At 44.3% G+C, this 13,417-nt stretch overlaps 1 protein-coding gene across 24 annotated transcripts in view; it reads left to right on the top strand.

The window, feature by feature from the left end:
• Positions 1-13,417, top strand: part of cast (calpastatin) — a 212,746-nt gene that overhangs the window by 120,075 nt on the left and 79,254 nt on the right. For 22 of the 24 annotated variants that reach the window (XM_070884722.1, XM_070884718.1, XM_070884626.1 and 19 more), the window contains 2 exons: positions 2,715-2,831; positions 7,527-7,601. In XM_070884722.1, coding sequence (XP_070740823.1) covers positions 2,715-2,831; positions 7,527-7,601 — 192 coding nt within the window. The remainder of the gene's footprint in view (positions 1-2,714; positions 2,832-7,526; positions 7,602-13,417) is intronic. The other 2 variants (XM_070884708.1, XM_070884697.1) reach the window with 1 other exon arrangement.

Below are 13,417 nucleotides of genomic sequence, written 5' to 3'. Positions count from 1 at the left end.
AACTTAAAGTAATTAATATCAGTAGAGAAAAAATACTTGGAAAAATTAATGGGACTAAAAGCTGAGAAATCCCCTGGACCTGATGGCCTACATTCTAGGGTTCTAAAAGAGGTGGCTGCAGAGATAGTGGATGCATTGTTATGATCTTCCAAAATTCTCCAAATTCTAGAGCGATACCAGCAGATTCGAAGGTAGCCACTGTAATCCTGCTGTTCAAGAAAAGAGGGAGAGAGAAAACCGGGAACTACAAGCCAGTTAGCCTGACATCAGTCGTCGGGAAAATGCTGGAATCCATTATTAAGGAAGTGGTCACAGGGCACTTGGAAAAACATAACATGATTAGACAGAATCAACATTGTTTTAAGGGGAAATCATGTTTTAAAAATTTGTTAGTTTTTTTGTGAGGATATAACTAGCAAGGTAGTATATTTAGATTTCCAAAAGGCATTCGATAAAAAGTTGTTACGCAAGATAATGGTTTATGGGGTTGGGGGTAGAGGATTGGTTAATGGACAGAAAACCGAGAGTAGGGATAAATGGGTCATTTTCAGGTTGGCAGGCTGTAACTATTGGGATACTGCAAGGATCGGTACTTGGGCCTCAGCTATTTACAATTTATATTAACGACTTAGATGAAGTGTAATGTATCCAAGTTTGCTGATGATACAAAGCTAGATGGGAAAGTAAGTTCTGAGGAGACAAAAAAAGCCTGCAAAGGGATTAGATGGAGTATAATGTGAGGGAATGTGAGGTTATTTCACTTTTGTAGGAAGAATAGAAAAACAGAATATTTTTTAAATGGTGAGAAACTATTAAATGTTGGTGCTCAGAGATTTAGGTGTCCTCGTACAGGAAACACAGAGTTTACATTCACATACAGCAAGCAATTAGGAAGGCAAATAGCATGTTGCCCTTGATTGCAAGGGGCTTGGAGTTCAAGTCTTGCTACAATTGTAAAGGGCTTTGGTGAGACCACACCTGGAGTATTGTGCACAGTTTTGGTCTCCTTATCTGAGGAAGGAGGTGGTGCAACGGAGGTTCACTAGATTGATTCCTAGAATGAGAGTTGTCCTATGAGGAGAGATTCAGTAGATTGGGCCTATGCTGTCTTGAGTTTAGAAGAATGAGAGGAGATCTCATTGAAACAAATAAGATTCTGAGAGGGATTGCCAGAGTAGACGCTGAGAGGTTGTTTCTCTTGGGTGGAGAGTCTAGAACTAGAGGGCATATTCTCAGGATAAGGGGTCAGTCATTTAAGAATGAGATGAGGAGGAATTTCTTCACTCAGAGGAATGTGAATCTTTGGAATTCTCTACCCCAAGAGCTGTGAATGCTCAGTCATTGAGTATATTCAAGGCTGAGATAGATAGATAGGGAACTCGAGGAATATGGGCTTTTGGGTGGGAAAGTGAAGTTGAGGTCGAAGATCAGCCTTGATATTGAATGGCGGAGCAGGCTCGAAGGGCCGTATTGCTTACTTCCTGCTCTTAATTCTTATTTTCTTAAACCCTTTCATAATTTTACAGACTTCGATTACGTCACCCCTCAGCCTTCTCTTTTAAAGAAAAAAGAGGTCCATCAGGAAAGATATGAACTGGGATGCTCGCCAAACAAGTCATCGATGACTTGGTTCATGCAGTGGTGGACTACCAATTGGCAATTATAGATAATGTCGCCTTATCTGGCCTGAAAGGAATCACTGCATCGAGGTTTAAAGGCATGGTTGCGTTTACTGCCACTGAAAATGCAATGCATTGCCTCGCAGAGGTGGGCTGGAAGCAGTTAGTATAACTCAGATATTGTCTCTGGAGGGAATCTCAGACTTCTCAAGCATTGACGAGTCAACAGATTCAAATAGGACCACTCGGGTCTGTACATTGGCGTTGTGGGTACCTTTGGATAAGGGCCCTCTCGTTCCTATTGTAATGGATCAGCCTTGCGACTCTCCCTGATCCTTCTCATATTCCTCCTCAAGAAACAAGCAGAAGTCTTCTGTAATACTTAGCTACATTTAACTTCTCTGGACCACTACATCCCTTTTATGCAGTCAATCTTTTCTGGAGCTAAGGCTTGGATTGTAGGAGAGAGATATGCTACAGACCAGCAAAAAGCACCTTCCTGCCCTCATTTTCATGCAGCAGGCGGGACAGTGGAATGTGAAAGAAAATTGTCTCGGTTCCTCAGGATAGGAAATCAACATAATGCCTCCCCAGTCCCACCCCATTTTCTCCTGTTGGCTGCCCCAGGACACACCAAAAATGGACTTTAAACCCATGTCTTTTCAAGAATTTGGCCACCTTTGCCAGGAGAAGTTTGCAGATAATATCACTCTAGGTTGATTCTGAGGGGGCAACTTGGAAAACACCAATGTTGGATAAAATACATAAATGAAGAAGGGGGAATAATGATTTAATCCAGACAAGTGTAAAGTACTGCACATAGGGAGCAAAAAAGAACTCCATTAATGGCAATTAAATAGCTAAGGATGAAGTTCAAAAAGGTCTACGTGCCATAGCAAATCGGCAGCTCATTTGAAACTTCAAAAATCGGATGGAGTATAAAACAGGCAGCCGATTCGCTCCCTCCTGATTATTGCTTCCACCCAAGATAAATTTCACCCCATTTCATAGAAAGACACCTTTTGTCAATCATGGATTTTTCATGACATCTGTTGTATAATTCTGCTTTTAATGCTTTTGGAATCTTTTCTTCAGGCCAAGACTACATCAGCTAAGCCAAGTGGAGCCACTGGAGGAAAAGACCAACAACCACAATCAGTAGCTACCCAACAGAGCAAAATGGGGCTGGGCCTATTCAGGCTGGCTCAACAGGTAATTTACATCGGAATTGACATCCTAGCTTAGACCTAGGGGGCTGAAATTGCCCCTTCCAATAAAGCCTCTGGTTGTCTGAAAGCGGTGGCCATGGGGCGGTGTGGAATGGCCACCGACTCTCCGCAGAGGGGCCGTCATTTTTGAACATTGCCCTCCTTTACTTTTGGAGTGGTACCCGGGACCGCTCCACTTGTTTTGCCGCCAAGGCGTGCACGCGCCAACCCCTTACCGGCAGGTGGGGACCCCCCTTGCAAAATTGCCTCGAGGGAGCGACCCCGCTGCAGATCGGTGCCCCCAACAGCTTTTTGTGTCGGTACACTCTGTGGCATGGCGGCCCGGTGGCCCTTAAAGGGGAGGGCGCACTGTCACGGCCACCATGTTATTTTTTTTTGTCAGCCGACTGCCAGGTCGGTCCAACAATTATGACGGCAGGTTCGGCCGTGCCGCCAACAGGCCGCCTGGCATCTCCTCTTGGGTGCCAGGCCACTGGTCCGGCCAAAATCCTCCGTGGTGGCCCAGTGTTTGCCACTAAAGTGGCTGCAGAGTTCGCAGTGGCTCACCCCTTTAACTGAAGGGGTGAGATGTTGTGACGCACCATTGCGAAGAGGTCATCAGCGCGGCACTGATGGAATGACAGCCTTGGATACTCCGCCCCACCCCCACTTCCACCCCGCTATTGACAGGCACTCCGCCCCCCTCCCCCACCCGCCCCCACGATGAGGCCACTTCCGCCACCACATTGGAAAAAAAACCTTGAATTGCAGAATTTCGACAGCTTAGGCCGCCCCAATGCATGGGCTAGCCAGAACACATCAAAATCAGTAGGTGCGTCTCGTTTCTGGCGGTGGGCAATTTCAGCCCCGAGGACTCCAAAAAATTATTTCAGGTGCTCTGCTTTGCAAAAGTTGATTAACCTTTTAAAGCAATTTTTGTGTAACTACCACCCTGTTGGTGCTTAAAAATGAGAGTGATAGCATGTTCAAAGTAGTGCAGGAAATGGAAGCGTTGACTTATCGCTGCGTTCCCACCTGTCCCAATTTTGAAGCGACTTCAATTTAGGTGGCCAGAGCTCCTGTGGAAATAGCTTCATTAATATTATTAATAGTTGCCAATTGGAGTCAAATGATGTGGTTACAACTCTCAACACTATTACCGTCTCTGTCCACATCGCCACTGCCACTGCCAGTTCCTACTTCCACCCACAAACCATGAGATGTACAAGTCGAGAGGTAGCTTTTTCCAGTGATATTTAAAGGGATCCTCAGCTGTTCTCGGGTAAAACTGTAGTAAGTTTTAAGAGACATTTTGCTCATGCTAGATTATGGTTTTTGCTACTTAAATGATTTCACAGTAGTTATAGTTGCTACAGAACACTCTGAACTCTTAAGGGGCTTCTGTTATTGCACTTGTTTCTTGATGGTGGTCTTCTGGGAATTCCATTCTGGCAAGAGGAATGACAGTTGTAGAACGGAGCAAACAAAGCTGCAGCTGGAGAGAGGCTTGCTTGCAGGAGTCTTTGTCTTCCCAACACAGTTGATAGGTCCAGGACAACATACCTGCAGTTCTCTGACGAGCAGTGCGTAATGAGGCTTTGTTACCATGGGAGATTGTGAGGATTTGTGTCGCCTCCCACAAGACCTGTAACAAACTGCCGCAGCCAGTACAGCACTGCCTGTTGCAGTTAAGGTCACTGTATTCCTAAACTATGTTGCCTCCGGCATTTTCAAAGCTGCCATAGGGGATATCAGTAACATCAGTCAGTCTACAGTACATGCTTGCATTAAGCAGTTGAGTAATGCCTCATTTGCACTTTCATCACTTTCCCCATGGATAACCGGAAGTAGCAGGATAGGGCTCTGGGGTTTGCACAGATTGCAGGCTTCCCCACAAATCCCAGGCATCATTGACTGTACCTGTGTTGCCCTGTGGGCTCTTTCGTATGATCCCACTGCCTTCATGCATGGCAAGGTCTTCCACTCCATTAATATCAAAATGGTATGTGATCACAAGCAGTGCATCATGCAGCCCTGTGTCTACTTTCCTGGCTGTTACCAGAACAATTTTTTATTGTGGCAATTCACCCCAGTCTTTCTGCCTCCCCCCCCCCCGCCCCCCCACCTCCATCTTTGCCACTGCACAGCAAGTGAGAGACTGGCTGCTTGACTCATGACACCTGTTAAGAACCTGAGCCCAACACCAAGCTGCTCCACAGTTAGATTTGTGACTCAACTAGAGCCATCATCGAGCAAGCCATTGGATTCCTCAAGCAACCATTCTGATGTCTGGACAGGTCTGGTGGCATCCTACAACACAGCCCACAAAGAGTGCAGGTATGATGGTGGTTTTCTAAATGCTGCATAATTTTGCTCTTCAATGGGGGACAACCCACGGAGCCACAATTGAACAAAGGACCTTCAGCACGGTGAGGGAGAGGACATGAAGACACAGAAGATGGCAATGAAGTAGGAGGATATCAATAGTTACCTCCAACCAAAGTTCGTCAGCAGCAGCTCATTGAAGATTGCTTCAGATGAACAACCTGTGATTGCCTTAACCGTCAATTGCCAACATTTCTCAGTTCTTGCATTCTCAAAAAAAATTGCATTTGTGCAAAGACCAACATTGCTAATTATGTCAACAAACATTGCAGGGTCACCAACTACTATAGGAACACTCTGCACGCAAAGGTTTCTAAAAGGATTATCAGGCTTACAGAAATGCCTACCCACTAATTATCAGCCTAGTATGCGCCCCTGGTCCCTAGTGCCTATTTTAAATGCTCTCTTAGCAACTTTAGGTCAGTCTTAGCTCAGTGGTAGCACTATCCCCTCTAAATCAGAAAGCTGTGGATTCAATTCCCACACCAGAGACTTGAGCACATAAGAACATAAGAACATAAGAAATAGGAGCAGAAGTAGGCCATTTGGCCCCTCGAGCCTGCTCCGCCATTTAATAAGATCATGAACTCAGCTCCAGTTCCCTGCCCGCTTCCCAAAATCCTTTATTCCCTTATCGCTCAAAAATCTGTCTACCTCCGCCTTAAATATATTCAATGACCCAGCCTCCACAACTCTCTGGGGCAGAGAATTCCACAGATTTACAACCCTCAGAGAAGAAATTTCTCCTCATCTCAGTTTTAAATGGGCGGCCCCTTATTCTGAGACTATGCCCCCTAGTTTTAGTTTCCCCTATGAGTGGAAATATCCTCTCTGCATCCACCTTGTTGAGCCCCCTCATTATCTTATATGTTTCGATTAGATCGTGCCTCATTCTTCTGAACTCCAATGAGTACAGGTCCAATCTACTCAACCTATCTTCATAAGTCAACCCCCTCATCACCAGAATCAACCTAGTGAACCTTCTCTGAACAGTCTCCAATGCAAGTATATCCTTCCTTAAATATGGAGACCAAAACTGTATGCAGTACTCTAGGTGTGGTCTCACCAATACCCTGTACAGTTGTAGAGGACTTCCCTGCTTTTTTTATACTCCATCCCCCTTGCAATAAAGGCCAACATTCCATTTGTCTTCCTGATTACTTGCTGTACTTTTTGTGTTTCATGCGCAAGCACCCCCAGGTCCCTCTGTAGTGCAGCACTTTGCAATTTTTCTCCATTTAAATTATAATTTGCTTTTCTATTTTTTCTGCCAAAGTGGATAACCTCACATTTTCCCACATTATACTCCAACTGCCAAATGTTTGCCCACTCACTTAGCCTGTCTATATCCTTTTGCAGATTTTTTGTGTGCTCCTCACAATTTGCTTTCCCACCCATCTTTGTATCATCAGCAAACTTGGCTACATTACACTCGGTCCCTTCATCCAAGTCATTAATATAGATTGTAAATAGTTGAAGCCCCAGCTCCGATCCCTGCGGCACCCCACTAGTTACTGTTTGCCAATCGTAAAATGACCCATTTATCCCATAATCTAGACTGACAGTTGAGTGCAGTACTGAGAGAGTGTTGCACTGTCAGAGGTACTGTATTTTGGATGTGATGTTAAACCGATGCCCTGTCTCCCTTCTCCGATGGGCGTAAAAGAACCCATGGCAATTTTCAAAGAAGAGCAGCAGAGTTCTGCTGGTATCCTGGACAATACTTATCCATCAACTGACATTACTTTAACAAATTATCCATGAGCAAGTACCCCACACAAGTTGGTAGTGGCAATGAATGGAAATGCAATGCACCACCTGTTTATCATGCTGATTATGTGCGAGTGAGAGAGTCAAGTAGAAAAGGAAAGAAAGATCCCTTCCTTATGGAAAAGTGCCTGACACCTTCATACAGCTGACATGTATAGCTCAACGATGTGAGGGATGATGACTCTTGAGGCACGATTCCTGGACGTGGAACATTGGTAGTGTACTTTAAAGTGAGAGTGATTAGAGACATGGAGCAGGTGAGAGGAATACATTAAACCAATCTATCATGTGTTATTTTTCCCAATGAATTACATTTTGTGGTTAAGCCACCTCCCCTCGTTCTTGTGCCACCCAAGAATGCTTACACTGTAACTGAGGAAAATGCAGGGGAGTAGGACTAATTGGATAGCTCTTGCAAAGAGCCAGCACATGCATGATGGCTCGAATGGCCTCTTTCTGTGCTGTATGATTCTATGCTCTGAGGATGTTTTTCAGCAGGGTATTATCTAAATTTTTTTTAAAGTTCTCTTTTTTTTTTACAAAGGAACCTCTTGTCGAAACATTTCCATCAAACATACCAGACACTTCAGTTCACCAAAACACTGACCGAAAGATTCAGGTACTAATTAATTTTAAATCTTTCATTAACATTTCAGTGGTCTTAATATAACTTGCATAAACAAATTTAAGAAATAAATATTTTTTATTTTTCCGAAATGTCTGACTGCAACACTCTTACTTGAAATTGTTTGTTTTGGAATTTCACTGTTTGTAGCTAGTCTCTGCAGTGTTTTGTGTAATAGAATGAAATTACCAATGAAACACTATTTAACTATTTAATTGATTCCTCCTGCAAAATTAATTATGTTCTGGACTATTTTGAAAATCTCAGTTGCATTTTGAAGTGTCACATTTGCAAAGTTGTAAGAGATCTGTAGAATAACTCTTCTTTTGTCGAGGAAGGGAAATTTTGAACCAACTTGTCTATTTTAATTGCTGAAATAACAGGGCCTTGATCTGGTGCAGGTATAGTGATTCATTGAAACAAAAATGTTACTGGAATGTCCGATTGGAAACTGATTAGCGAAGCAGAATCAGTGACCGTTCAGTACTAGACCATTTGATCTGGTAGAAGGGAATATGCTGGTGCCTTTGAGAATCATGTGTAGGACTTTGGCTGGATTGTGTAGTAATAAAAAAAAAACATGATCTGTCAATCCAAATGCAAAGATTGTGATTTTGCCCTTTGCATTCTTACTGTGAAAAGTGCAGTTTTTAATCCAGGTTAAATGGAGTTAACCAGCCTAGCTATAGTAGCTAGATTTGTCTAACTAAGCTTGCTTATAATTCAGTTTACAGTCTACTCCTTATAATTCAATCAATTTCTGCGCTAATAATTTGAGTTATCCAATAATTTGAATTAAGCAACATAAATAACACAACAGTGGGAATTTCTGCTAAAAATTGAATTAAGTGGCTTTGAATTAAAAGGCATTGTTTGTAATTTGCCATACTCAATCTGATGGCTCGTGGAAAGTCCTAAATTTGAATGAACTTTGTTTTTAAACCAAATGGCTGGAATTTTCTCCACCTTGGCGGGTCCGGTGTGGGCGGTGGCCAGGTCGGGTCCCGGCCCCATTGCTGGCTCCATCCTGTTGTTGAAAATGAACTTACCTTAATGGGGCCTATTAAGCCCACCAAGCACGTTACCCAGCCCAATAAGCTGGAGTGGGTCGGGTGATGTCATTCATGACACGTTTTCAGCTGGGATCTTTAAAGGGACCATGGCCACATTACATTTGAAGGTTAATGTAACATAGTGCTGTAAGTGCACTACATCATTGAAGTACTGCAGCCTTCGATCGCCTGAGGAAGAGAGTGTTTGAAGACCAGGACCTCAAATTCGGCGCCAAGCTCATGGTCTACAGAGCAGTAGTGATACCTGCCCTCCTATAAGCTTCACAGACATGGACTATGTACAGCAGGCACCTCAAAGCAGTGGAGAAGTACCACCAATGCTGCCTCTGCAAGATCCTGCAAATCTATTGGCAGGATAGGTTCACCAGCATCAGTGTGCTCGCTCAATCAGCTCCGATGGACTGGCCACATCGTCCGCATGCCCGATACTAGACTCCCAAAACAAGCACTCTACTCAGAGCTCTCCGACATAGCAAGCGAGTCCCAGGTGGGCAGAGGAAACGCTTCAAGGACACCCTCAAAGCCTCCTTGAAAAAGTGCAACATCCCCACTGACACCTGGGAATCCCTGGCCCAAGACAGCTCAAAGTGGAGGAGAAGTATCCGGGAAGGCGCCGAACACCTCGAGTCTCTTCGCCGGGAGCACACGGAAGCCAAAAGCAAACAGCGGAAGGAGTGCACGACAACCCAAGCACCCCACCCACCCGTCCCTTCAACCACTGTCTGCCCCACCTGTGACAGAGACTGTAGGTCCCGCATCGGACTCATCAGTCACCTGAAAATTCATTAGTGTGGAAGCAGTTCATCCTCGACTCCGAGGGACTGCCTAAGAGAAGACTGCAAACACATATGAACATAAGAAATAGGAGCAAGAGCAGGCCATTTGGTCCCTCGAGCGAGCTCCGCCATTCAATAAGATCATGGCTGATCAAACACTGACCATTACTGCACAGAGGCAGAGGGCTGCACCCAAGTTCTCTAATGACTCCCTTCATATGCTTATGGAGTCAGAGCATGTAGGGAGGTCCTGTTGCCTTCCAATGGGTGGAAGAGACCTCCCCAGAAGACCAAGACAGCCTGGTTGTAGATTGCAGAGGATGTCACAAGCAGGGATGTGGTCAGCAGGACCTGGGTGCAGTGCCGCAAACCTTTCAATGATCTCATTAGATCAAGAAACGTTAGCACAAAGCCACACTCAACTGCATCCTGCTGTGCCTCTCATCACATCCCCATCACTCTGCCTTCCCTAACTTACTCTTACACACCTTTACTCTCACCAACATACCTTGCACACCAACCCATCCCTCTCTCTCTTTCTATATTATCACATCCCCATCTCACTAGCCACCCCTCACACAAATCCTCAACCTAGTGCAATCATACCAACTAACAACACACAAGGGTAGCCACTTGGGTGTTTTATCTAATGTTTATGTAAAGTTTCTGTTAATGTGGTGTCAAACTTAAAGATCTTTATTTTCAACACTTTCCGGTCTTGGACAGATTTGTGTGCACCTTTGGAAGTGGCTTTGTGAGTTGCAGTGAATGGTGAGACATAACAGTAACCCCCCCCCCCCATCTCATCTACTCAATTGGCCAATGTAACCCCACTTTTTAAAAAAGGAGGGAGAGAGATAACAGGGAATTATAGACCGGTCAGCCTGACATCGGTAGTGGGTAAAATGATGGAATTAATTATTAAGGATGTCATAGCAGTGCATTTGGAAAGAGGTGACATGATAAGGTCCAAGTCAGCATGGATTTGTGAAAGGGAAATCATGCTTGACAAATCTGGAATTTTTTGAGGATGTTTCCAGTAGAGTGGACAAGGGAGAACCAGTTGATGTGGTATATTTGGACTTTCAGAAGGCGTTCGACAAGGTCCCACACAAGAGATTAATGTGCAAAGTTAAAGCACATGGGATTGGGGGTAGTGTGCTGACATGGATTGAGAACTGGTTGTCAGACAGGAAGCAAAGATTAGGAGTAAATGGGGACTTTTCAGAATGGCAGGCAGTGACTAGTGGGGTACCGCAAGGTTCTGTGCTGGGGCCCCAGCTGTTTACACTGTACATTAAAGATTTAGACGAGGGGATTAAATGTAGTATCTCCAAATTTGCGGATGACACGAAGTTGGGTGGCAGTGTGAGCTGCGAGGAGGATGCTATGAGGCTGCAGAGTGACTTGGATAGGTTAGGTGAGTGGGCAAATGCATGGCAGATGAAGTATAATGTGGATAAATGTGAGGTTATCCACTTTGGTGGTAAAAACAGAGAGACAGACTATTATCTGAATGGTGACAGATTAGGAAAAGGGGAGGTGCAAAGAGACCTGGGTGTCATGGTACATCAGTCATTGAAGGTTGGCATGCAGGTGCAGCAGGCGGTTAAGAAAGCAAATGGCATGTTGGCCTTCATAGTGAGGGGATTTGAGTACAGGGGCAGGGAGGTGTTGCTACAGTTGTACAGGACCTTGGTGAGGCCACACCTGGAGTATTGTGTACAGTTTTGGTCTCCTAACCTGAGGAAGGACATTCTTGCTATTGAGGGAGTGCAGCGAAGGTTCACCAGACTGATTCCCGGGATGGCGGGACTGACCTATCAAGAAAGACTGGATCAACTGGGCTTGTATTCACTGTAGTTCAGAAGAATGAGAGGGGACCTCATAGAAACGTTTAAAATTCTGACGGGGTTAGACAGGTTAGATGCAGGAAGAATGTTCCCAATGTTGGGGAAGTCCAGAACCAGGGTCCACAGTCTAAGGATAAGGGGTAAGCTATTTAGGACCGAGATGAGGAGGAACTTCTTCATCCAGAGAGTGGTGAACCTGTGGAATTCTCTGCCACAGAAAGTTGTTGAGGCCAATTCACTAAATATATTCAAAAAGGAGTTAGATGTAGTCCTTACTACTAGGGGAATCAAGGGGTATGGCGAGAAAGCAGGAATGGGGTACTGAAGTTGCATGTTCAGCCATGAACTCATTGAATGGCGGTGCAGGCTCGAAGGGCCGAATGGCCTACTCCTGCATCTATTTTCTATGTTTCTATGTCCCCTGCTGCTGCTGATTGGGTCGGCTCCATGATGACAGACGTGCTTGGGGGAAAGGCACGTGGGGGACGAGATGATAGCGGATTCCCGACCCGCATTCACAAATAACAACTTTCTCACCCAACCCGTCACCGATTGCACCCGCTACCACCCTGGAAAATTCCGGCCAATCATTTTGAGCATTAAACAATAACTTATTTTAATTGGATGAAAAATCTTAATCTTTCTATCTTACTTTAATAATTAATTTTGATTAAAATTACCACATTAAGGGTATTTTGCTGTGAGTTTTACATAATATACATTGTATACTGCTGTGTTAAATAAACTAGATGGAAAATTAACTCGTCTGACTGGGTAGATTAACCACTGACCTATATGAAAGTGATATAAAGAGCTATTTACTGTGTATGGTATGAAAAAGAAAAGTTCACATTTATTGATGATTATGAGGTATACAGGTACAACCTCCAAAATCCGGAAACCTTGGGACCAAGGCCGTTCCGGTTTTCCGGATTTCAGAACAGAAATCCGATGTCCCGAATCCGGAAACCCCAGGGCCGAGTTTCGGGTTTGACATCCCGAATCCGGACACCCCTCGGCCAAGTTTTGGGTATTTCCAGATTTCGGAGACCATCTGAAGTCCGAATCCGGAAACCCTTGTTCCAGGCAGACTCTCAGAATATTTTCAATGCGGTCCTTTGCCTGAAAAGCGAGTTAATGACAGTATTTCCATCTGGCACCAACAAGGCCTTACAGAGCTAACTGAGGACCGAGCGGGCACTGCGAAATGTTTGGAATTCTGGATCCAATCCGATCCGATCTGATTCGGTTCGGAACATTATCCGTTGGCAGAGCTCAGTCAGGATCACTAGGCCCAGAATAAAATATCTGGCCAGCAAGGAATCCTCACAGGTGTTATGGAGGACAATGGTGTTGGAGCCGACTTTCGATTTATAAAAAAAAATATATATATAGTAGTTGAATTCCATCACTAAAGATATGTGCGTGAAAGAGAGAGGTCCCATACAGCTAGCCCCATGAATCCCCCCGTCAACCCCCCCCCCCCAACAAGCCTCTACGTAGCCACAGCACGGATCAACAGAACCTGACGCCGCTGCCAGAGACACTACATCAGCCGAGACCACGCAGGTCAGAGGAGCCGGTTTTTACTGCACTCATTTGGAAATGATTTATTTAGTATCTTTTTGTTTAAACCTATGTTCATGCTGAGATTTAAAGTGCCCATTGTAGTTCATTAATCTTTGGAGTGCCTCGGCAAATGTGTTACTGTCCCATAAAAGTGATGACCGTGAATTGTGAATATAATTGTGGATTATCATTTAGCTTGACTACACATTTCTTTTCAGGTCCTTTGATTGTTTTCTTGAGTTTTTTCTAATGTTCCAATTAATAACTTTTTTTAAAAGAAATTAATTTTAGGGTCCAGTATTTTCCCCACTGATTTTTCTCCCATTTTTACAGTAATTTGAGCATGAAGTCACGTTAATAAAAAGTCCGGTTTTCGGAACATTCTGGTTTTTGGAACTCCGGATTTCGGAGGTTGAACCTGTAGTACCCTGTGTATTTAAGAAGATATGATGAGTTAAGAAGGTTAAGGTGAGATGTAATAGTGTTCAAATTTATGAAGGGTTTTGAAAGGGTAAATAAGAAGAAACTGTTTCTCCTGG

This window comes from Pristiophorus japonicus, chromosome 1, assembly GCF_044704955.1.
Source record: "Pristiophorus japonicus isolate sPriJap1 chromosome 1, sPriJap1.hap1, whole genome shotgun sequence".
Taxonomy (NCBI): domain Eukaryota; kingdom Metazoa; phylum Chordata; class Chondrichthyes; family Pristiophoridae; genus Pristiophorus; species Pristiophorus japonicus.
The sequence above is the reverse complement of the archived record's forward strand: the minus strand, read 5'-3'. Positions and strand labels throughout refer to the sequence as shown.